Source organism: Pollicipes pollicipes, unplaced genomic scaffold, assembly GCF_011947565.3.
Source record: "Pollicipes pollicipes isolate AB1234 unplaced genomic scaffold, Ppol_2.1 Scaffold_2555;HRSCAF=2994_pilon_pilon_pilon, whole genome shotgun sequence".
Taxonomy (NCBI): domain Eukaryota; kingdom Metazoa; phylum Arthropoda; class Thecostraca; order Pollicipedomorpha; family Pollicipedidae; genus Pollicipes; species Pollicipes pollicipes.
Window position 1 is genome coordinate 30,932,289 of NW_023596136.1, and position 25,345 is coordinate 30,957,633.

The window sequence follows — 25,345 nt, forward strand, 5'->3', positions numbered from 1 at the left end:
GCACTGTGGGCTCCTGATCGATGCAGGAGCCCATCATTGCTGCAGGGGCCCTGAATTACCGAACGATGAAAATCGCGGGGTCCTTCTTGTCTGCGCTTGATACATGAGCCCCCTGGATTCAGACCGACACAGAGTCGACTGGTCGGCGTTGGTGGTCTTTGGCCGACGCAGAGGTCTGCATTGTCCCAGCCTTCTCCCCCGCCCCAGGCGGTGCAAAAGGCCCCCTGGTGGACCTTTGAATACGAATAGGGCCTACGGTCTTTTTCATATTTGGATCTTCGGATCGGACCCTTGGTCGTCGATCCCGAGGGTCTCGAAGGGCTCCCCGGAATCTGAGGGGAGCACGTGCTTCCTTTGCCCCACCCGCACCCTGCCTGCGCCCCTGTCTATAGCAACAGAACAACTTAAACGATCTTACCTGCTGTGTGATCCTGTACCTCGATGAGCAGCAGAACAGTCAGGTAGCGGTGTACAATACCCAGCCACTCTAACGTCATTAATATTAAACACGACCGTAATCAGCCACATAATGGCCAGTTACCTCACGTGGTCACGGCAAGGCTCAGGCACGCTTGCATTACGGGAGCTGCCATTGCATCAACACACTGCCTCGCCCAAACGCACTCAGACGTTTGTGTTTAAGTTGGGGCATCCGAGGGCCCGAGCGGCGGACATGTTGAGCTGCGGAAGGCATGTGGCCGGACACATTAGAGAAGACATCAGCAGGTGAAACATTTAGTGCAGTTGGCGCTTCTGAAAGCGAGGTGTCTCTACGGAAAGTTGATGGGGCTCGACTGGACAGGCGTCCCCACGAGACAATAAACGTGAGAATGACGCAGCGGTTTTATGGCTGTCCGCGAGTCAACTATCGGCGTACTTAGTGGTTGCCTTCCAGCGACTGGACCTCACCAACACTAGAGGTTTGTACTTACGACTTCGCAAATGTCTCCTCGTGAAAGCTCTAGCCGGGGCGGCCAGCCGTGTTGGCACGCCGGCGCGCAGTGTCCGGTCGTGTGACGCTGATGAAGGAGATGTAGGTAGTGTTACATTTTTTTGCAGCATACGGAAGGATTCGAATGGCGTGGAGGATGTCTGGAAGGACCAATCGCCGTAAGGATAAAGGAACGTAAGGTTGAGAGAAATTTCCTGCAGTTCTGGTCCGTCGGGCAACTTTGACACCGCTACCCGCCTTTTTTGCCATGCCTCGTGATATTCATGGAGGCTGCGCGGCAGGGGGCTGTCTGGAGATCCCGGTCTTTCGATTTTAAGTGCTTATGGGATGGGGATGGTTCTGCCCCTTGTGGTCTTGTAAGGCTATTTGATATATAATTTTACGGTAATAAGGTGTAATTGGAGAAAAGGGTACTACAAGCCCCACGAGAACGCACGTCGCAAGTTAAAGAAACTTGAAATGTTTGGGGTGAATCCGACGTTTGACCAGTGGGGGGGGGGGGGGGGCACTGTAGGCGAACGCCTCCCGGATCAAATTTTGCAAAACCCCCTTTCTTTGAGATCTTGGAGTTGGTCTGTGAACGCCTCGGTCACAACCCTATGCTAGCTCTGAAAAGGATGAGGCAACTTTTAGAAAACAAAGTGTGCTAGGTGCCTGGCCTCAGAACGGCTGTACTCCAAATTGAGCTCGAACTAAATATCTTCGAAGTGGCTTGTACAGATAAATTTGATTTACGAATTTGGCTTTTATTTCTTTTCGTTGTTTAAAATTTTACTTTTGAGTGGAACAAACATACTTTTTGGTCAACCCCAATGAAGTACGTCCGATCCTGTGACCTCACGCGTCTCCTGCCACGGCCGAGATTGACTGTCGGTCGGCGGTGTTGCGGTGTGTGTGTGCTTGGCCCGGCGCATTGTTCTGTCGTCCCATTAAACGAAAGCAGCCATGGTAAGTTTATGATGTTGTTTTCAGTTGCATCGTGGTATTTTTCAGCGTTTAAAAGATTGGTTAGCTACGTTCGTGCTGATTAGTTATGTTTATTGGTCATCCTTCACAGCCGTCAATCTGGGAGCTGGAGGCAATTATGCTTCTTTCTGGCTTCAGTCTTCATAGTAGCCCATGTTTATTCAGCAGTCAATATGACATGGATTCTGGGAGTGTTTTAAGCATTTTAAAGGATCTTGCATTGTATTGGAAGGCTTTAAAACATGAAGGACAAGTGCTTGTGTTGTTGGGTGTAGCTTTAAAACTTGATGGTAGGCTAAGTGTACAAAACCTGGTTTCTAGCATTTACAGGTTTGGTTTTCTAAAATTACCTCTGATGAAACTCAGGTTTCCCTGCCTCATTTTGTATGACTCTGGTTACTTTGTGTGGGTGCTCAACATAATTGTGTTAGTTTTCCTGAAATAGTTGTAAACTAAAGATTAATGTATCATGCCCAGTAGTTAAGCTGATACCTAAAATATGGACATGTCTTTTTAGCTTAGATCAGTTCTTTTACTAGCTGTGCATCAAGTATATATGTTATATTTTAACATGGTTCTGTTTGGGTACTGATTGTATAGTGTTAAAGTATATAACTGTGCATCTGGGGAACTAGAGGTACTAGTATGATTCCCTGTAGTGCCTGCCAGGGTGAGAGGCAGGTGATACTTCATAGGCTCAGAAAGTGGATGTTTGGTAAAGCCCCAATGACTGTTCAACTGTTCTGGCATATCCTTTTTCTAAGTTAGTAATGCCATTAGGAATGTTTTCTAATCTCATGCTTGTTCCTCTTGTGTGTTATCATTAAGATGTGTATAAAATAAGCTGCTCTTTTCACAGGCTGGTGCTTTGAGCAGAGCCAAGAATTTGGCTAAACTCCAAAATGAAGAAAGGGAAGGCAAGCTAGGATATGTGTTTGCTGTATCTGGACCAGGTAAGCATGACATATTGGCCTGATTGGTAGTATAGAAGGAAAAATCCCATCAAGTTGCCCCCAGCCTTTAGCATTTGTTATCTATCATGCATGATATTAGAACATTTCAACTTGTGTGCAATGTTAGAAAATGGTATTGCTGAGGAGTGGTATGTGAACTTTAATTCTGTCCCTCTGGAATGGCATATGTGCCCAAATAGCAGTATAAACCATTTTGTGTGATCATGAGATCTTGTTTTGAAAAGTATGCTTGTGTTATTTTTTCATTAGTCATTAGTTTCATTTCATTCATTTATTAGTTTTTCAGTAGAAAGTCATGATATCAGAGTATATCAGCTTGTGTACAATATTTAGAAAATGATAGTGCCGAGGAATGATATTAAACTTTATCCTGTCCCTCTGGAATGGCATAGGTGCCCAAATAGTAGTATGAACCAGTTTGTGTGATCATGAGACTTTATTTTGAAAAGTGTGCTTGTGTTGTTTTTTCATTAGCATGCCTGTATGTATATTGACTTCAGTTTAGTGATATGGCAGTATTTCTGCTGAATGGATTTTTGTTGGGATGGCTAATTATATTGGAGATGAAGGCAGTAATTGGATGATTTGATTGGCAGTTCATGAAAATGATATTCCTAATCTTGCCCATTTTTGGAAATCTGAATCTAGGCTGAAATTTGGCTTGTTTTGATTAATTTATCATGCACTATTTATTTGTTTAGGTATATTTCATGTAATGTGTACCAGATGACTGAATGATGATGGTAACAAGATGATGAGCATGTTTGATGCAGGCATAGATGGAAAGGTAACTGCATACACTTTGGCACACATCTGTCCACAGAATGTAGTCCCAACCACCACAGTATCCCAAAATTTATCCAGGAGGGTGCAGGATGTGAATATTAATTCATGCCACCAGAATACTGAGCCTCCAGCAGCCCCTCCATGCAATTTGTTGGTGCTAACATGGTGCCCTTCGACCCTGAACCCAGACATCTGACCTGACAGGCCAATTTGTCAGGTGTGAGGCACTTATATGCTGGATTGACCACTGCCTGGTTTGATGCTGATTTGATACCTGAGTTGATTTGATGCATGATTGATGCTGATTGACCAATTTTAAGGAAGGGGGAGGTGCAACAGGCACAACTCCAAGCCTAGGATGTTAAAGCATGACAAATATTGGCATGTTTACCATCCAACTGGTTGAATGTTGAAACATTCCCATTGACTGGTGACAAACTACAAAGACGAAGCCAGTGGTCATGCCAGTCCACTGACCCTGCTGTATGTTTTGGTCATGACCTGACTTCTAACTATAAGTCATCCAGCATCTATGGACTGTGACCCACAGGCACAGTAAGGGCAAACCCAAGGTCCTTGCCCCTTAGCTCTTCCTTTTTTTGTCACTAGATGGCTGCTAACAGAAATTCAAAGATACTTGTGATGCATTCTCACTGAGCTCTTCCCCTCCCCAGAGAAAATTCTATCTACACCCCTGCTGTGACCCATCTGCCAACTGACCAGCTCACCAACTGTCACCTATCCATTGACCATCACCTGTGCACTGGTCATGTCCCATTCCCTGGTTGTTGACCACTTGCTGACCATTTCTCAGTCACCAGCCATGTTCACCTGGCCATCACCCATCCACTGACCATCACTCTCCACATATTGTGATCTTTCCACCAATAGTGGGATCCATTTTCTGACCATGACATGTCTACTCATGTTGGACCATCTCTTGACTGTCACACCTCCACTAATCATTACCTATCGCCTTGCCAAACACACTACTATCACCCATCCTCCTGCTATTGCCCATCGCCATGCCATCACCCAACTAGTAACCATCACCCCTTAACTAACCATAATCCATCCCTTTGCCACCATTCATCCCCTGGCCACCATCCATCTCTCTGCCACCATCCATCCCTTTGCCACCACTCATCCTCTTGCTACCATCCATCCCTTTGCCACATTCATCCCCTTGCCACCATTCATGCCCTTGCTGCCATCTGTCCCTTTGCCACCATTCATCCCCTTGCCACCATTTATTCTCTTGCCACCACCCATCCTCTTGCCACCATCCATCCCCTTGCCACCACCCATCCTCTTGCCACCACCTATCCTCTTGCTACCGCTCATTCACTAATTATCATCCATTCACTAACCAGCACCAATCCCCTTGCTATCACCCATCTCCTTGCTCATTTCCCTGCCACCAACCATCTGCTGACTGCCCCGTCTGTCGGCAGTGGTGACAGCTGAGAACATGTCCGGCTCCGCTATGTTCGAGCTGGTGCGTGTCGGCTACTACGAGCTGGTGGGAGAGATCATCCGGCTGGAGGGTGACATGGCCACCATCCAGGTGAGATCATCATTGCATGGTCATCAACCAGGTGAAATCATCATGGCACAGCCTCCATCCAGCTGAACTTAGTGTGACATACTTAGCATGTACATTGTCCAGGTGAGAGCACCATGATGAGGCCCTTATACAGGTGAGATCATCATGAAGTGGCTTTCATACAGGCGAGATGGTCATGGCAAGGTCTTCACCCAAGTGAGAGCATCACGACATGGCCACCACCCAGGTGAGATTATCACTGCATTGCCACCATCCCTGAAGGATCGTGGCGCGGCAACCATCCTGGTAAGGAGCATCAGCCGACCAATCGCTGGCGACACCACAGCAGTCAGACTGCTTCATTCTTCCCTCCGACGGCGGACGTGACCCGACGGCCGTGTCCCGCCGCCGGCAGGTGTACGAGGACACCTCGGGTGTGACGGTCGGCGACCCCGTGCTGAGGACGGGCAAGCCCCTCTCCGTGGAGCTCGGCCCCGGCATCATGGGAGCCATCTTTGACGGTGAGTCTGCGCCGGCTGACGTCCGAGCAGGCGCATCTCTGGTCGAGTGAGCTACGCTGACCAGGGCTGGTGGGAGCGGATGTGCAAGTAGTAGCGCATGTGGCATTTGGCTCGCGTATTTGCCAGAGGGGGGCGTTGGTGTTCCCCTTTCTGCCCCCCCCCCCCCCCCCCAACCACCTCGGCTCTCATGTGGGTAACGTACCCAGTCATTGCATGGATTGATCGCAATGAAAGTTTCAGCTCATTCCAACACGTCAGGGTCAGCAGAGCATGACCTCGTTTTGGGAGGCTCGCACTGCGAGAACCGGGGAAAATCATCCCACGCGTTTTCGGTGCCGAGCTCGCCAGATCGTCTTGTCCGGCAGCTCCATATGCGCGCACTTAAAGCGACCACATCGGGAACACCTCAAACATTCCCCCGTAAAAATGATATTGGCTCAGGGCCACACAATACTGAGCCTTCAAGCGCGCGCGGCCAGTGACCTCGAGCATGATCCGTCGGCAGGTATTCAGCGGCCGCTGCAGGATATCAACGTGCTCACCAAGAGCATCTACATCCCCAAGGGCATCAACACGCCGGCGCTCAGCCGCTCCGCGCAGTGGGACTTCCAGCCGGGCGTCATGAAGGTGCGTGCCGCCGTCCGCTGCCCGTCCGCCGCCGTCCGCGGCCGTCCGCCGCCGTCCGGCCAGGGGCACTCGCTCTTGCTGCGAGACATGTGCCCCGACCGGCACGTTTTTGGAGGGTTGCTCGCTGGAGTTAGTGTGGAACGAGGGGGATGGATGGGTTTGGGCCGATTGTACCACCGCGTTGCATGATGTGTGTTTAGGGGTGTGCCTGAACGCCGGCTGTTGACCTCGCGTAAATGAGGTGTGTTTGTATGTGATGTTGTCACAATCTTGATGAAAATGTTTCCCTCTGTCGCGTTTTCCGTCACGTGACCCCGCCCTACTCCAGGTGGGCAGTCACGTGACTGGCGGTGACGTGTACGGCATGGTGCACGAGAACACGCTGATCAAGCACAAGATGATGCTGCCGCCGCGCGCCAAGGGCACCATCTCCTACATCGCCCCGGCGGGCCACTACGGCATCGACGTGAGTTCGCTGATATCGCGTCTCTCATTGGGCTCGTCTCCGCTAGGTCACCGCCGTCGATACGCAGCCGTTCTCAGTCTGTCTGACCGGTGCTGTGGACGCTCCGCCACCTCCGCGTCTGACCCCGTGACCCCCATCTCTGACCTCGCACGTCCGCGTCTGACCCTGTCACCTCCACCTCTGACCCCGCCACCTCCGCCTCCGACATTGTCGCCTCCGCTCGGAGCCCATGACCTCCGCCTCATGTTCGTGACCTCTGTGTCTGACCCCGTTACCTCCGCCTCTGACGCCACTGATCTTCGCCACTAACCTGGCCACCCTTCTCGGCTGGCAGGATGTGGTGCTGGAGACGGAGTTTGAGGGCGAGCGCACCAAGCACACGCTGCTGCAGGTGTGGCCCGTGCGGCAGCCGCGTCCCGTCAACGAGAAGCTACCGGCCAACCACCCGCTGCTCACCGGCCAGCGCGTGCTGGACGCTCTCTTCCCGTGCGTGCACACTCCAACTTGGCCCGAGGCGCGGCCACGGAGCTGTGCCGGTGGAGCCGTGCACTTTGAGTTTTTTGTACCACTCCCTCTGGTGTTTGTTTTAGCTGCATTGTGTTTGGATTATCTATTTTTATATTGGATTACCAGTTATGTTAGGTGGACGTTTGGTCCTCGCTCCCTCTCCCTCCCCAAAGGATCATAAGGCTCGGGTCATTCACGGAGAGTCCTGGTGGCCACGATTACGGATAGAAGTGCGTCACTGCTTTGTCGGTATGTTTTTTTTTCTAGGTGATGAGTGCTGGGTGCCGAAAATTGTAGCTGCGGTCTTAGCTGTGGGCGTCTCGACATGTATGACGACAGGTTCCTCGCCCGTGTCCCGTCCCGCTCCGACAAGTCCCGCGCGTGCTATCTGAACGGCCTCCGGTTGCGCTCACGTGTGTGCCGCCGTGCCGTGACCCGTCCAGTTCTGTCTTGATCCGCCGCCGGGGTGCGTGTCCGCCTGTCCTATGCCCGCCCCCTCCTGACGGGTGTCGCCACCACGCCCCGCCCGCGGAGGTATGCCGGCTGACGGGCCTCGCTCGCGGCCGCGCCCAGGTGTGTGCAGGGTGGAACCACGGCCATCCCGGGCGCCTTCGGCTGCGGCAAGACCGTGATCTCGCAGTCGCTCTCCAAGTACTCCAACTCGGACGTCATCGTGTACGTCGGCTGCGGAGAGCGAGGAAACGAGATGTCCGAGGTGAGTGCGTGGTGGGAATGGTCTGGGTGCGGCTGGAGTTTGCTTCGATGTTGGAGACACGTATATCATCCCTGTCTGTGAGTTTTGTTCGGTGGTCTTCGTCTCGTTAGTGCGCAGCAGTGCAGCCCGCCGTGCTATCACGTGCCAGTGCGACCCCCTGTTGCGCCGCGTCTCCTCCGGCTTAAGTGCTGCCCCCTATACTGCTACCGACCAGTGTGCCGGTGCCGAGCAGTGCCTTTGCTCTTGTGACGTTCCCAGCCTGGTAGGGTAGGCGGGTACTGTCAGCCGCCGGTGCTGTGCAGTGCAGCCACCAAGCCACCGCCTCACCTGCCGTGGCCGCCTGCCCAGGTACTCCGCGACTTCCCCGAGCTGACGGTGGAGATCGACGGCAACACAGAGTCGATCATGAAGCGGACGGCGCTGGTGGCCAACACGTCCAACATGCCGGTGGCCGCCCGCGAGGCCTCCATCTACACGGGCATCACGCTCTCCGAGTACTTCCGAGACATGGGCTACAACGTCTCGATGATGGCCGACTCGACGTCCCGCTGGGCCGAGGCGCTGCGCGAGATTTCCGGCCGCCTGGCTGAGATGCCGGCCGACTCCGGCTACCCCGCCTACCTGGGCGCCCGGCTGGCCAGCTTCTACGAGCGCGCCGGACGCGTCACGTGAGTCGGCTGCTAACGGTGGAGGGGAGGGGATGGTGACACGTGCGTGGCGGGCGGCGCGGCAGGCGGCCGCTGGGGGTCGTGAGAGGGGCTTGGGTGAGGGTGTCACGCGGTTGGCCGGCCGTGAAGCGGTGGAGGGACGTCGCGAGCGGGCCCAGGGGTGGGGGAGGTAGTGGGAGGACGGCCCTGGGTGCGTATGGAGTGCAGGAGAGCGGCGCCAAGTCGACGGTTTCAGATGTGAGAGGTGGGAAGGAAGAGCGGCGCCTCGGTGACCTGGCACGAGGATTGGTGTGGCGTGTCACGGGGTTGTTCAGCGAACGGACGAGGGAGGACTTTGTCTCTTTAGTGGGCTGGCGTTGTGAAGAGAAGGGGCGTAGGGGTGATTTTCGAGAGGTGTCATTGATGCGTTAAGCAGCAGCGATTGGCTGGATGTGGCACTGCAGTGATAAAACGGACCAGAGCAGTGTTGGATGATAGCTGCCAGGGATGGGTAACAACTTGTCGGGACACTTGTGTGTGCCTAAAGGGTTATTGGAATGCGTCGAGAGGCTGCAATGCGTTTCAGACCAGGCATGTCCTGCACGATAAGTTGAAAAGTGATGGTCGATCGTGCTGGTCTGGTGCCAGCCGTCGGCCGCTCCTTCCCAGCACCGGCACCGTCGGCCGTCAGTCCCGCCTTCGGAGCTGGCCGGAGCCTTGTGTGGCGCTGTGGAGCAGCCCTCTGACGTTGGCTGTCGCCCTCCGTCGGCCAGGTGTCTGGGTAACCCGGACCGCGAGGGCTCGGTGTCGATCGTGGGCGCCGTCTCGCCGCCCGGCGGCGACTTCTCCGACCCCGTCACCTCGGCCTACGCTCGGCATCGTCCAGGTGTTCTGGGGACTGGACAAGAAGCTCGCGCAGCGCAAGCACTTCCCCTCCATCAACTGGCTCATCTCGTACAGGTGAGTGGGGTGGCCTCGCTGGCCGGCACCTTGCCTGTGCACTTGTCTGGTGCACATGTGTGGCTGGGTGCGATGTGGCTGGCGGCCCGCGACGCGCTGTCCTTCGGCAATGTCAGCGCTTCCCGCTGTTGTCCCGGTATCCGTTGAATGCGTTCGCTCAGGCCTTGCCATTTGCCCGAAGCCGGTCGACTGCTGTGCGTCGGAACTTCACATCGCTGCGTGTGCTAGTGCAGGTGATTCAATGGCCACTGGCCCCCACTGACGACGCCTTTCTCTGTGGGATCTGATAAGCTCGCGTCGCGGTTCCCAGTAAATACATCCGCGCGCTGGATGACTTCTACGAGAAGAACTTCAACGAGTTCACATCGCTGCGGACCAAGGTGAAGGAGATCCTGCAGGAGGAGGAGGACCTCTCTGAGATCGTACAGCTGGTCGGTAAGGCCTCGCTGGCTGAGACCGACAAGATCACCCTGGAGGTGGCCAAGCTGCTCAAAGACGACTTCCTGCAGCAGAACGGGTGAGTGGCGGTGGTGGCTGTATGGACGGTACAGGCGGAGGCAAGGAACCACGCGTGTTATGGGCCCGCTCGTACCGTTCGACGGGTATGCAGATCCGATTGCGAAGTTCCGCCTCGGTTGTGCGCTCGTATGCGCCACGTCCCACCCACCCGTTGTTCACCTGACCATTAACCCTTGCTGCACGTGCCGCCGCTCTTCGCCGTTGCCTACCGCTTGCTGGCGCGGTCCGGCGCATGGCGTCGTGACGTTCCGTCCCGAGCCTGCGCGCCGAGGTGCCGTCGGCTGCCGGGCGCCGGATGGGCCCCGCGCCGGCCTGACCCTGATGCCGGCCTCCCCGCCGCCAGCTACACGCCGTACGATCGGTTCTGCCCCTTCTACAAGACGGTGGGCATGCTGAAGAACATGATCGCCTTCTACGAGCTGTCGCGCCACGCCGTCGAGTCCACCGCCCAGTCCGACACCAAGATCACGTGGAATGTCATCCGTGAGACGATGTCGCAGACCATGTACCAGCTGTCGTCGATGAAGTTCAAGGTGACGCTGGCTCTGCGGAGGAGCCGTGCGCTGCTGGTCTGGTGCTGTGCTTTGTTCATTGCTCGTCGTTCGTTGATTTCTGGGGACCGAGCTCATGGCGGGATTGTCTTCAACGGGTATTATTTCCCATGGTGTCGTGTTGGCGCACATAGCAAGCTTCCGGTGCAGAGACCGACGCAGGTCTAGTGTTCGTCTCAGCACCTGTGACTATTGCCTCTTAGATCCCATTGAGAAGACAGGTCCGCCTGTCGGACGTCTTTGGCGTATGTCTGTCGCGTCTCTTTTCTGTATTTATTTCCCTTTGACGTACGTCTAAGGTCAGGTTGTACATGCCGCTCTTTTATTAGCTTATAAAAATCGCCCAAGGCTTTCAGCCGCGTTGTGTAGCGTCACCTAATTACCCGGTGTCGCAGCGCGCGCCGTGTTGTTGGCGCGCCTTGTCCCTTTTTCAACCTTCGGCCCGCGCGATGTGGGTCCGTCGTCACCGACCTCGGCCGTTCGCAGGACCCGGTCAAAGACGGCGAAGCCAAGATCAAGGCGGACTTCGAGGCGCTACACGAAGAGATGCAGCAGGCGTTCAGAAATCTGGAGGATTAGCGTGTCAGGTGAGAGCCGGGCCCGGGCCAGCCGCCAGCGCTGCTGGCACCAGGCCGGCGCCCAGCCGCACTGTTGCTGGGCGCCGAGCACGGGGCCGGCACGCGTCGCGGCCTGCCCCGGCGTGTTCGCCGGCGGACCGTCTTGATACAGTTTGACGCCTTGACTGGCCGGTGGGCCGTCTGTCGACGCTGTCGGCCTTCATAGCCAGGTGGTGGGCATCATTGGGGGTTTGGGACGCGCCCGACTGCTGCGTCACTTGCGGCCCAGCTTTTGGCGATAGCTAGCGCGCGTTCGTGACGGAGATCGGTGGTTTTGTCGTTGCCGGCGTCATGACCGGCGAGATCCGCGCCTGTCGGTTGTGTCCGACCCTTGTTGCACGTGGCGTTCCGTCAGCGTTGGTGCGCGCCGGGCCGCTCTGGTCGGACAGACCTCGGCTAGTTACGCTGGGCACGGAGATGACTTGCGGCTGGTTCGGTAGAACAAACGTGCTTATGTACAATACCATTGAAATTGAGTCGTGGCAGTCCGCGTGCGCACCGAACTGCGACAGGTTACGCCAGCAGTTCGTGAATCGGATATCTGCGCGGGACTGTGCTTACTTTTAGAGCGTTCCCAGTCATGTTACATGTCGGCTTTCTGTATAACTGACTCCGCAGGCTTAACGATCGCAGTGATCCGGGTATAGTACTACGCCCGGAAGACGTTGCAGAGGGCAGCCAGGTGGGGCATGCACCCACCGCCAGTCTGCACGTGGACTAAACGTTTACCACGCGAGATCACCTCTCGTAACCGCACGCCTTTTGTATGCGAGACCAGACCGCCTACAGGCGCGCTGGCTGCGTGCAGCCAAGCCCAGGTCTAGGTCCGGGGTGCCTCGTCCGGGGCCGCCTCCGCCGTAGGCCGTCGCCGTCGGCGGGACAGGAGTGGGCTGCTCTGCCCGCCAGCCGCCGCCGCTGCTGGTGCCTGAGCCGCCCGGCCTGTGTTTCAGAGGTCGCCCCCTGTAGGAGCCGTGGGTCGGCGTGCGGACGGCCGGCGTACATTCCACCAGTGGGGCCCCGCCTGGCCGGGTCTCCGTGCTCGCGGCCCGCGCGCCCCGCCCTCGACGCTGTCTACCCGTTGTGTATAGTCGGTGTGTGTGCGTGAGCTACATGAGCATGATTATTTGGTAACTATTGTCCGTCGGACTGTGGTCGTGTTGATTTTGATAGCGGTTGCCATACGTACGACGTGCGCCAGATTGAGCCGCGGTTCTGCCGCGTGCGTTCTGCGCGCCACCATCACGAGCGCAGGCTCTGGTGCGGCGGGCCCGTGTGAATCATTTCTGACTTATTGTGCCGGTCGTTGGCGCCGGGAGTGCCGGTCTGTACAGCGCGTGGGTACGCAGATATATATGTGTATGTGTAGTGATAGCGGTCGGCCGTTCTGATTTGAGGGTGCGCCGTGGATTGGGTGGGGGCGCGGCGCGGATCATGCCGCGCGGCTGGTGCCGGACACATTCCACGTGCATGAAATGTGAGCTCGTAATATTCGACAAATGCAAATAAACCGCCACTGGAGGGAGTGTGTCGCAGTCGGCTTGTTCCTGACAGATGCGCTCGCGGCGTATGCAGCCGTTCGTCAGGGACGCTACCGTAGAAGCCTCACCAAACTGTCATTTGCATAGTGTCCCCGTATTGTTTTAGATTGTGGATTTTGCCGATTGATTTTTGAAGAGCTTGCGGGGTGCGAAGATGCAGCCGTTTGAGTCATGCCGCATTTTGTTTCCGCTCCACTATGACCCGAATTCAGGAGGCCTGAAGGGAAAATAGGGGCATTTAAATTTGACAGTGATCCGCGGTGTGAAGTCTGAACTGGACCAGGTACATGAAATGCATTCTACAATTATTTTACTAGAAGGATGACCGAAAACAATTTATTTTGACGGATGGTCTGCGTGGTGATGGTGGTCCTCGCCCTTACCGCACTCCAGTTGGCCTGGTCTTTGGAGTTAAAACGTCGGTTTTTGGCATGATGGAAATGGACGCGATGTAGATTAGGTAGCCTATGCTCAATAAAAGAGCAAAGAAATAAGCACATTTCGATATGAAGATTCTTCAGGACTGTGCGAACGTAGTCATTTTCGGCCCTTTTTGTACAGTATGAGCACAGGCTATTTGCTCTACTTTACGACCTAGTCATGTTGATTTTTGGAATTTATTGCGGTTGAAATGGTGTAAAAATGTTGCATGATGCCTACAAAACATTGATAAAGTTGTGGCGATTGTCAGCGGTTTGAAGGAACTCTGATGTCGGCATTGACCCGTGGTCAGCTCTTCGTCACTTCGCAAAGCCACGACGAAAATAGCACATGCGCTTTCAAGGGGAGTGGATTCCGTTTAAGCGAGCGCTTTGTCAGTTTATAATGAGGGCATTTGTTTCTAACGCGATTTATGTGCGCACAAACAGGAGCCACGCGATCCGCCTCGGCCTTCGCCTTTAGTCGGCATGTGGCGTCTTGACGATCGTGTGTCGAAGTAGGCCACTGGGCGGGGAAACCGAACATGCTCGAAATGCTCCAGCCACGGACGTCCTGCGGGGAAAACAAGTATTGTGAATCGGGGTAAACCGAAGCTAACTTTTACTGTGCACTGTTCTACTGTTGCCTCCACGCTCGGGCTGTGCAGTGCGGCTGCTGCAGTAGGGCTCAAGAATAGCGTTCTTGCTTTCGCGCATGCACTTAACGCTTTCTGGACTGTTTTTTTTTGCGGATCATGTGTGGACAGGGCGTGGTAGACTTCAGGTGGTATTGTGAGGATATCACGGATGTACTATTCTGTCTTGGTGAGGCGGCAGCCGCAGCGGTGACGTCAGCGGACGGAAAGTGCAGTGTCCGAGGTGACATCAGCGGACGGAAAGTGCAGTGTTGCGATCCTGCTGGTCACATGTAAGTCGTCGACATTTCACGCGGCTTCCATAGTCCTCCAACGTCATCAAAAGAGCATCGCAACTAGCAATGTCTTAGTATGGCTTCGAGCGCCCGATGTCCGCTTGTGAACATTGATCGCTGTAGAATAACCTAAGCATCCTTTGATGCGCCTCAGCCACATTGGTGGATCGAAGCGGACCAAACGGGTCGTGCTCTTCTCTAAGTGGGAGACAGATGTTCAGTTTTTACTTTTTAGGCACGCCGCATTCGTACATTGTCTTTACCCAAGAACCGATGCTTGATCTGGCCATCATATGGGTCCATCCATCCGCTGTGGACGTTATATTAAACCACTGTCATTCTCTATGAAGGTCGTTGGAACTCAAAGTATTCACCTGTTACGCTGGGCAAAAATGACGCCAAAGACACTTGCAGTGCAGAACGCCCTGTCTCGAGCGATAACGCGGGCAAAAAGACTGCAGGGCATTCTTAACCTGCAGCAGGTCCTGCACTGGCGACAGCAGCAGCAGCAGCAGCAGCTACTCTGCGGTTGGTCCTCTTTCTATTTGACAATTGTATCGCTTCTTTCATAGCACTTTTGCAATATCTCTAAGGCACGGCGTTCATTTAAAGCTAATATTTTTCGGACGATCGGGAGCGTCGTCGAAAAATATCAGCATTAATATCTCTCAATGACCGGCGTCGAAAGAGTTTCTTTGCAACGAATTCGCCGGAACAAATGACGCACGGATCGATGCTATTCATCACAGAAATCTGAGCGTGTTTCTTTTTAATGTAAAGTTTCCATTTTAATTCGGTTTTCTGCGCACCTCAGACGTTTGGATGTAGCTCTTGCAACGGAGCAAGTTCGGTGAACCCTCATGCTCACCGAACTTATCAGAACTTGTCAGTGGTGAATTCACCGTATGAGAGCAACTGTCTAGGCCTCTCAACCTCAACATAACTTACGTCATTATGCTCACTGCCAGCCGCCGTCCCCGTGGCGAAGAGCGCCGCCCCTCTGGGCGGGCCCCGTTGTCCCCGCCGCGCTGTTGCTGTGGCGAAGTGTCGAGCGACATGCGATTCGCTTGCCTTAAACAGCGTGTTAGGGCGGTCTGAAGCAGCACCCGGGAGAGCTCACGCGCATTTGTTCAAACAGTTCCCACCTCCCTGTGCTGGTACTCAGCAATGATTGTAAATACATATTACTCCTGGACAAATAAAGCCATCATGAAAGCTTGTGGGGGCTGCACTCCCATACGTTTATTCTAAATATACTGGCTCTGTTGCAGTTTTAGGGCAAAATTACCTATGGAAAAGGTACATATGCACAAAGTATGTATGCAATTGCTCGTAAACAAAGGTGCGCCAGGCGTAGAGTTCGTATGGCAGAAGAAGGCACGTAAAAAGCCGTACGCAAAAATTTATGACCAGGATGTTCGTGTGGTGTAACGCACGTCTAGAAAATGCTCGCAGTGACAGAAATATGTCAAACCAGAAGTTCGTATGCATATATGAAATATGCAATGGTTCGTGAGCAACTTAACCTGCGCAAATGTTTGTAGCAGACAAAACTGCATGGCCGAAAGTACGGGCTTAAAAGTTTGTGAACAGCATACACGTAGGTACGGGGACCGAAGGTGTACCCCACTGTCAGAAAATGCAAAAAAGTATACCTGGCGATGGATGAAAAGTATGGTAATGCATGGAGAGAATTGACCCTGGGATGGAGCAGATGATAGTTCAATGAAATGTTCCAGAACAGACAGACCACCACGGCACCAAATGATAGACCACCAGCGCTAAAATGCTGCTGAAACTTTGTTTCCGGGGGTTAACTAACGTACGAAATCGAGTCAGTAATGTCTAGGCTCTATCCGACATGCAGTTTAAAAGGGATGCTCCCGGGTAACCTCGGGTCGGGAGCAAACAACGCCCCCATCAAAGGGATGCGTCAAAGCGGGTCCAGCTGGAGCACTTCTCTCTGGACTCCGGTTTACTCTGCACGAACAATATTGCACGGCGTGTCTGCCCGCCGTATTCCGCAAGCAATCCGACTCCCGCCACTGCCGTCGGCTGGCGTCAGTGGCGCGCTCAGGGAGCGTCAGGGGGAGTCGTCGACAGGGATGACGTCAGGGCGGGATAAAGGGGGAGCACAACAGACTCGGCGGGCGATCTGCAATGGACACTCCACCATTATCTTTTTCATTGCCGACCATTTCCAGCCCAGGGTCACTGCACTGCTCCCTTTGATTGGCTGCAACAGATGACCGCCGAAGAGCATCTGATTTCATGTCATGAACAGTTAGGCTGGGCATGGAATTTGACCTGATATACGCAACCGTTGCTGTACTCCGTCACCTCTGCACTGAATCTTGTGGTCTTCGACGTGATACTTCATCCGAGGTCCGAGTTGAATGATGAAGGTCTGCATTCCAACGTACAGGACACATCTGCTGACCAGTGCTGCGCACGTATTTCTGTCAAATGAACTTCATTCCTGACGATCATCTGCGCGCTCGCTTTGATGGCTATCAAATATTGAAATTCGAACTTTTGCTAACGTATTTTTGTTAACCGAACGTTATGCCTGCCTAACAATTGTACCCGCACATGTGCGTACAAAGTTCCATGCGAAGATTTGCGTTACGTACTTTTTCTCGATGAATATTTTACCATACAATCTTTATCAATCTTTGCGTGTTTGTTCCATTGCGAATTTATGCCGTTAGGAACTTTATGTCCTACGCACTTTATCCTGACTAGCTTTTGGCGTGCATGCTTCCTCTTACAAACAAATTTATCTACACATACTTTTCTATGCGTATGTTTTCTTTGCGTACCTTTTCTATATGTGCTTTTGTCCGCAACTTCGCCGTGCAGGTAAAACCAGTGATTGAGAGCTACCGGTTTCAAACCATAGATAGCAGCACCATCCGCAGTATTTTGAAAAGGCAAACTGTCAACATGTCTAAACGATCCAAGCGAGCCGTTTCATTTTTGATACGACATTTAGTTGGTGAACTGCAGGGATGTAATGTCACAAATAAGATGGGATGGCTGAGCAAGAAGAAATGGCCAAACCACCCTCAAAATGCTCCAAAGACCAGGTTTTCCTGCAATTTTTCGTTCTTAAAACTAGGCGGGGGCGTGAGCAGGGGGCTCCAGCCTCCTCCCAACTGACAGGGAAACTTATATCCCTGGTGAAGTGAATTTGAGTCGTGCTTTGCAACGAATGCTTGGTTTCGTTTGATTTGGATTTGAGCCTTTCGGCCAGTAACGGCCAGTCGAGGACTAAGGGAGGAAAAAGGTGAATAATGATGGAGGGGGAGGGGGGGGGGGCAAAACTAGATGCACCGGGAATCGCATGTCTCCGGCGGGGATCTCTCTGCATGTCTCGGCGGGGACCATGTGTCTCCGGCCGCCTTGCGTCACCGACGGGGACCGTGTGTCTCCGGCGGGGACCATAGGAGCACGGGCACCATGTGTTTCTGGCGGGGACCATGTATCTTCGGCGGGAACCATGTTTCTCTGGCGGGAACCATCCGACTGGGACTGTGTGTCTCCGGCGGGACCATGTGTCTCTGGCGGGACCACGTGTCTTCGGCAGGGACCATGTGTCTCCGGCGACAACCATGTGTATCCGGTGGGGACCATGTGTCTCTGGCGGGGACCACGTGTCTCCGGCGAGAACCGTGTGTCTCTGGCCGCCTCGTGTTGCGGGTCGCAGCCTTGTGTGTCGCTCTTCATCGCTGCGCCCAGCGATGCTGCCCCACGACTGCCGCCACGGACGACCGACCGCCAGGAATTCGATGACATTCCGCAACCGATTGCACTTCTCGTGGAATGCGGCAATAAATTGAGGGTCTGTTAATTACGGGGGAGCTCTGCCGCCTTTCTGATCAGTTCTGGCATCCTTTTAAGGCGTCTGGGGTGGGCTCGTATGGTATGGGGATGATTGCTGTATACGGACTGCATGGATCGAGCCGTCTGAGAATGCCACTTATGCGAGCAGAAACGGCCAACATAACAATGGACTCACTCGAAATGAAAATCACAAATGCCGTCGCTTTGTGCTGATATAGCTGAGTGTGTGAGATGGCTGGACATTCAGCGGAGATTGTGACTGCTAGGGAATAAACCTCACCAGAAATGACCCCGGCAGAGCAGATGCCTCTAATGTGGAGACAGCGCAGCAGCCAGACCAGCATGGCCGTCAGCACCGCGGCAGTGCTGACGAGTGTGTGCATTTTCAAGTGTTAGGTTTTCCTGACGGCCGTCCGTGTGAACCTGAGATACTGGGAGCTCCTTGGCGGGAGCGACATCTACCCGTTGAACAGCTATTCACCAATGTCCAGGGAGCGAGGGATGTCAGTGGCCGGGCTGTGACGGGGAGGCGAGCCGCGAGAGCAGGATGTCACTAGCGCATAAGGAGCACGGAGGAACGCGATAGAACGAGCCTTGCATGACCTGCAGCACGGACGCCGACCGAGCAGGCGGCGGCCCCCGTCGTCGCTGGGGCTGGGTCTGAAACTGCTCTTCAGTTCCAGCGTGTCAAGTCCTGATCTGCGTTCGAAGCCACGAGCGTCGGAGCAAGTGAAGCATGCTGCCAGCATTTTGGCTGCGTCGCCTGTGACTCGAATCAGAGTCGAACGACTGATCTCAGTGCTGGAGTTAATCCTCAGTGATGCACGATGAAGCCCGTTCTTGTGGAGCCATTCTCTTGCTGCGATCCAATAGGTAGGTAGGTAGGGGTGCTCAGTGCCTTGCTGGTTACGGTACACCTGTGCACCATCGAGGTCTATCCCCTATATCCAGCTGGCCTGGCTTGTCAAGTCAACGCGTGTGTTTGCTTCGTGTGTTTGTGATGGACTTGATTCGAATCGTGCGCCGGAGGAAATCCCTTCCCGTGAGAGGATCATCCGTTCAGGAAGGGATTTCGTCCGAATTATCGGCCGTCAGCTGTCTAAACAAAAAAAAAAGAAAAATGCCTGGCGCACGCAGTTCTGTTCATGGCCATCTCAGCTTTGTTTGGTGTTGCTGCTTTTCCACGGGTTTTTAGCTATTGCTCGAGACGGTCCAAGTCCAAGATGGTAAAGGAAAAGAGAAAGAAGGTGAAGTTGACACCATGCTGCTAAAACTACTCTTATTATTGAGGGCCTTGAGTGGCTAGCAGCACAGAAATGCTCACGTAATTTAGCCTTGCTAGGCGCGTGATCTATGCGGACAGCAGGCGCCGGCGGTGTTTGGTGTTATCTTTCCGCCTAAAGGTTAGATTTATTTACATCTGGGGCAGGCTCCATGCTTCCAAAAGCCAGATGGAGGTAATATGGTCATTTTATATAGCTTTGACTTGTTCTCACTTTAATTTTTGGATTGCTCAAAATTCTTGCAGAGAATGCCTCAAAGTTTCTTTCATTAAGTTAATACCTAAAGGCCCCAGGAGTGTTTTTGCAGATGTTCCTTAAATTAGGATGCTGGTTGCTTGTCAGTTAAATTTGTGAGAGAAAGGTAGCTTAAAAATTGCTGCATGATATGATGGATGAACAAATATAGATCATTGCAGTCAGCTCGGAATGTGAACTTTTTTAATGGTAGGACCGAAATTGCCCAATGACGGGGTCAGAACAGCAAGAAAGCAAATGTGAACACTGGATGAAAATAGTTGTCATCATTACTCTGCTAAATCCAAGTTTGTGTGTTCCATGTGCAGGAAAACAGTGCATAAACTAACACCTAACATGATGGCACGTGCTGCATGGAGAACACGTCTGTGTTGCATATCATCACCTGTTTTTGTACTGGTGATTAAATATGTCACCATGGTGCTTTTTTGTGATGGGTGTCTTTGCAGGCCATGAGGTAGGTACTTCAACTGTTCAACAATTCTTGCAGGGAGTACCAATAGTTTCTTTCATTAAGTGAATACATAAATGCCCAGGGATTGATTTTGCAGACATTCCTCCTGTGACTTAAACATTTGGTTGACCACCTATAGGCAGGAGGGATGTGCTGGACATTGGTGACTGGCTCATCAAGGAAATATGAAGCTACATCACACTGGTAGACCAAATGGCAAGGAAGTGGGGGCTGGAATATTTGTTTTTGATGTGATTAGGCTGTTTGTTGCTTGCCGGTTTAATGTGTGTGAGATAGGTAACTCAATAATTCCTGCATGATGCAAAGGATCAACAATATAGGTGATAGATCATTGCAGTCAGTGCAGAATGTGAACTATTTTTAATGTTGGGACCAAAATTGCCCAGTGATGGTTCCAAAATGTCAAGAAAGCAAATGTGAGCACTGGATGAAATTAGCTGTCATCAGTACTCTGTCAAATCCAGGTTTGTGCATTTCATGTGGGAGAAAACAGTGCATAAACTAAGTAAACCCAACATGATGCCACATGATGTGCAGAGAACATCTGTGGTGCACATCATTGCCTGTTTTTGTACTGGTGAGCAAATATGTTACCTTGATGCTTTTTTGTGACATGTATCTTTGCAAACCATGAGGTGGATAATTGAGCTGTTGTTATAATTAATCATTTGTTATGAATTTTGAGCCCAGATTGCTTTTGTCATGACAGCTCTGGGGCTGGTTCACATGTTATGATCTTTGGACTGTGCGAACACAGCTGTTTGTGCCACCTAGCCATCAGTCAATATCAGCCAATGCTGTTGACTGCAAGGATATCAAAGCAGTATTTCAACCCTATTATGTCAAGAAAGCAAATAGCTGCATTCTGACTTGCCAGTCCATGCCAAGTCTAAATGGCAATGCTGCCCTCAGGTACTGATGATGCATTGGATGGGAAAAGACAACATAGTTACACAATTTTTGCCACTAACTATGTAGCATTCATGAGTCATTTCTGTAGCTTAGCTCACTGTTGCAGGCTGCTTATAAGTGCATTAGTGTGGGAGTAGGTAATGTGTTTCTTGGGCTGCGCAAAGTAGATGACATGATGCTGGGTGGCATACTGATATGAGTGTGGTAAGTTTGTGAGTGTCATTGGCCAATACAAGAAAATACTGATTTCCTGCTAGCCAAAGTTTCCTGCTAGTAAAAATTTGCGTATAACACTGCTTATGTGACAGATTTGGCAGTGCTGACTGCGCAACTCTTGTGTTTCAAGTGTTATGGCTTTTGCTGTAGCTATAAAGCCTATGAGTCCCGCACATATCATTTTTCCAACGGAGTCCATCTTCCTCCTCGCCCTCAAAGCTGTCTCGCGCCCACCATGGCTCGTGACATTCGCCATCCATACGCAGAGTACCTGCTTTTTTCTTCTTGTTTTGTTCAGTTCGCCTCAAAAGCGCAGTTTTCGCCCATAATCCGTTCCTTGATTCGAACTAAGCGGGATCGAACTACCGACCGTTAATCCGATTTGTGATCTAACGTGTTTATGACCAGTTGACTCCGCAAACGTGTTCGTGGTCCGTTGACGTCACAACCTGCTAATGTACGCATATGCCTTTATGTGCATACATGGCAAATGCATATGTCGGCTACAGCTACCTTGTTTTTCAGAAACAAAACTGGTCTTTGCGCTGTTTGAAATTCGACCTTTGAGCAAGCAGGATGCATGGTTGGGTCGTGCGTTGCTACCTGAGGCAACTGGTTCGGAGTCTGAGTCTGAGTCGGAGTGGACGCCGAGTCGGTTTACCGAAGTTGAAGTTGGAGTTGGACGCGCAGTCGACCAAACCGAACCGACTCCGCAGCACTATCCATATGTTCGCGTACAGGCACACATTCTCCTTGGCCTAATAGGAGCTTCCTGTTGCTCCCCACTCTCCGTCTGTCACGAACGGCGGAGGCGGGGTTCGGAGGGTATCGCCATACCCCATCTCGCACAGAACTTGCGCACTAAGTCCGCAGCGTTGCAGGGAAACAACGTTAAAGACGCGTTTGCCCTCCACTGATACCCTTGTCTTTCTTGACAATCCGTTAAGCCCGGTGCGTCGCTACATCAGAGAATCGGTCGTTATTCCTTGTCCTCCTTCTAACGGACCGATGCGATTTTTGCCACGCCGACCTCGCTTTTTCACGCCACACCCCTACAATCCGCGCCGGTAATTTGTACGAGCGGGGCGTCAACACGCTCCGCGCACACCACCGCCCGCTCAACAGGGCTCTTCAGCTGATGAGGCCGCCGACCGATTGCCGGCAAATCAGCGGCGAGCGATTACAGGCGGCGGCGGCGCCTCCTCCAATCGCGCCGCGAGAGGAGCCGACGCAGGCGGCGCAGGCTGCCGCCGTGGCTGGCGGAAGGGGCGCGAGCTCTTGAGGTGGGTCCTGAGACTTGACCCGGGGTGGGAATCGGACGCCACGCACCGACGCGCCTGTCGCCAGCCCAGCCCGCCGAGTGATGCCGGCCTTTTGACTCGATTATGGTCGTGGAACCAGGAATGTCGTGGATGTGATGTCGGTTTGATGGGTGCTGTAGTATGTGCCACCTTCTATTCTTCTGGCCAGTGGAACCGGCGAATACGGAAGAAGAGGCCAGCGCCAGGCAAAGCTTGTATATTGTCCGTCGAAGCCTTGAGAATGTTAAATATATTTGCGGCTCAGAAGTTTTTACAGACCTGTGCCGAGTAAACGCTCTACGTACAGGTACGTTTCTGTACAGATGTGTGTAAATCATTGGTCCAATATCATTCCCGTTTCCACAAAGGGCTTCCTGAAACAAGCGCACTCTCGCGCGTCGATGGATTCTCCGTGCGCCCTCCAGGCAGCCGTCCGACCCGCCTGCTGTTCCCAGCACCCTGCTCAGACAGCTGGTCGGGCGGCTGTCATGGCAGGACTGCTGCTAAAAACACTGGAGACGACAGAACAGTCAGGGTACAACTTCTGAACAGCGTAATGCCCAAGGTCAGTACTCCTACGGCAACACATGCGCACGGCGAAACGCCTGCAGACAGAATTTCCGCGCGACAGTGCACATCCAAGATGAAGCTGTTACAGACAGAACTGTCACGCAGCATTGACTCAACAAAGTTTCAAGACGAGGTTTCCACGGTCAAAATATCTACAGACATACTGTACACACAATTGTACGTATGTAGTAATTGTACATATTGTACAACTGTACGTTGTATGTAGTACATACAATGTACTACAGACATACAATGCATACCTTCACTGCAAAACCTAAGCAGGCGGAGTTTTCTTCGTGGCATTACTCCAAACGACAAAACTGCTACGGACTAAACCATCACGTACGATTAATTCCAGAGACATAGCTTCCACCGAATAGATCCAGTAACCGTGGCTTCCGCGGTGAAAACGTCGGCACGATACCGATTTTACATACCGGATGTATTCACGACTGGACTGGTGCGGATGCGACTTCCGTTCAACACCACCCCTGCATCAAAGTGTCTCCGTACCGAAAAGATCACATAAGGTGTCAAGCGCATTTGCGAGGAGCTTTATGCATATAGATAACACAGCATTAATGACCTTATTCCTCGTAGAATGACCAGGAGAACAGGAGATGGATGGATTGATATTTGGGCTACATACTTTTATCGAAACGAATATCAGTCGGACACTCAATATTTGAAACGAATGTCGGTAGGATATTAGATATTTGAAGCGAATATCAGTAGGATATTCGATATTCGAAACGAATATCAGCAGGACTATTGAAAATAGTTTCGATCAAGGCATGCAGCCGAAATATCAGTCTATCTATCGCTCCATTCTTCTGGTCATCTTACGAGGAATAAGGTTATTAATGTTATATTTTCTTTAAAAAGGTCACAGGTAAAATTTAGAACTGCTTGATCATAGAAGCAGCCTGCTATGCAGCAAATGCATGAACAATTGCTTCTAACAATGTTACATAAAGCATATGTGCCATACGGTGAAATGATGCTAGATGAGGTGAAATAAGGTGCACTGAGGCGATGCAAGTCGAGATTAGATTGAGCTAGGATAAGTTAGGTAACGTTAGGCTATGTTCGGTTCGGTTCGGTTGGGTTCGTTTCGGCTCGGTTCGGTTTGGCTAGGTTAGGTTGGGTCAGGCTAAAGTTAGTTAGGTCAGGTCAGATCAGGTAATGGCGCGTGGAAGCCAGTCAGTTACTGTTTTTCCCTTGGAAATTTTGACATGCAGCCGTCGTTGTCTGCCTTCAGCACTACCGCGCGATTGATGTCTTTTGATAAGTGAGGACAACTCAAGACTACCACAATACCGCCGGATTCGAAGCGACCATAATGCTATAACTTTGCAGCTTGTATGTAAAAATGGCTTCTTCCAGCAAAGAGAGTCATTATGAGCAGATATGCATAGCTTGCGCAAAGCAGCCTCGTATGCAGGGATGTGGTTTCCTATTCAGTTGGAGGGACTTTTACCCCCCAACTTGGGCTCTAGCCGCTGCCCCTGTTACTTTGAGAAGAAAGCGGACCTAATCTGGGGTGAAACTAATCCGTTGACGTATTTGGGGGTGGGTTGCGTCATTGTAAAAAAAACCTATCCCTCACAACTCATGTCTAGAAACTACGCCTCTGCTCACATGTGGCTCCGAATGAAAATTCTTGGCTACGGGCCTTGCAGGAGACATATATAATCGTAAATAAGCAAATATAGAAGCCAATAAGGCACCTGGGTGGTATGCGACCATGAAGGCAACACCGATGTTAGGGTTGATCGTTGTTACCATGTAGATTATGTAGAAAATTAAGCAAGTAAAGTCTGACATCTTTGGTAGCCGAAATCATTAGGTCTGAACAATGCGGTAGAAAGTCTTTTTCCGTGACAAGTGGGCAAGCGGAGGTCCACTGACCACACACTCATTAAAGGGATTGTGTCTAATGTTTCCGGTTTTCTCAATGCATGCCAAGGGGAGTTTGGCAAATACCTATGGTTAACTTTGGTTGCTTAATATGCATTTGGGCCTTGCAACAGTTTTTAGTTATTTATTTTTTATCGATCCCATCGATGGCTGGCATGAACAAATAGAATCCTAAAAGATAAACCAATCAGCTGGCTGGTAAGGACGAATGCGCTGGTTTATACGTGGCGAGTAACCGCCCGCTAGAGACATGGCCATTGTTTGGGTTGCTAAGCAACGCCGAACAATCACATTTCCCTAAAGCCTGGTGCAGCTGATTGACACG

At 52.1% G+C, this 25,345-nt stretch overlaps 1 protein-coding gene across 1 annotated transcript; it reads left to right on the forward strand.

Annotated features, from left to right (window-relative positions):
• Positions 1–1,815: 1,815 nt before the first annotated feature.
• On the forward strand, positions 1,816–12,886 carry LOC119106660 (V-type proton ATPase catalytic subunit A-like). Its single transcript, XM_037230160.1, is given in 15 exon segments — positions 1,816–1,900; positions 2,778–2,871; positions 5,133–5,245; positions 5,640–5,745; positions 6,251–6,372; positions 6,701–6,838; positions 7,173–7,324; positions 7,919–8,060; positions 8,409–8,728; positions 9,481–9,574; positions 9,576–9,667; positions 9,978–10,184; positions 10,530–10,719; positions 11,224–11,324; positions 12,305–12,886. Coding segments are annotated over 14 exon segments (1,866 nt in total). The 5' UTR covers positions 1,816–1,897; the 3' UTR covers positions 11,317–11,324; positions 12,305–12,886.
• The last annotated feature ends 12,459 nt before the right edge of the window (positions 12,887–25,345 follow it).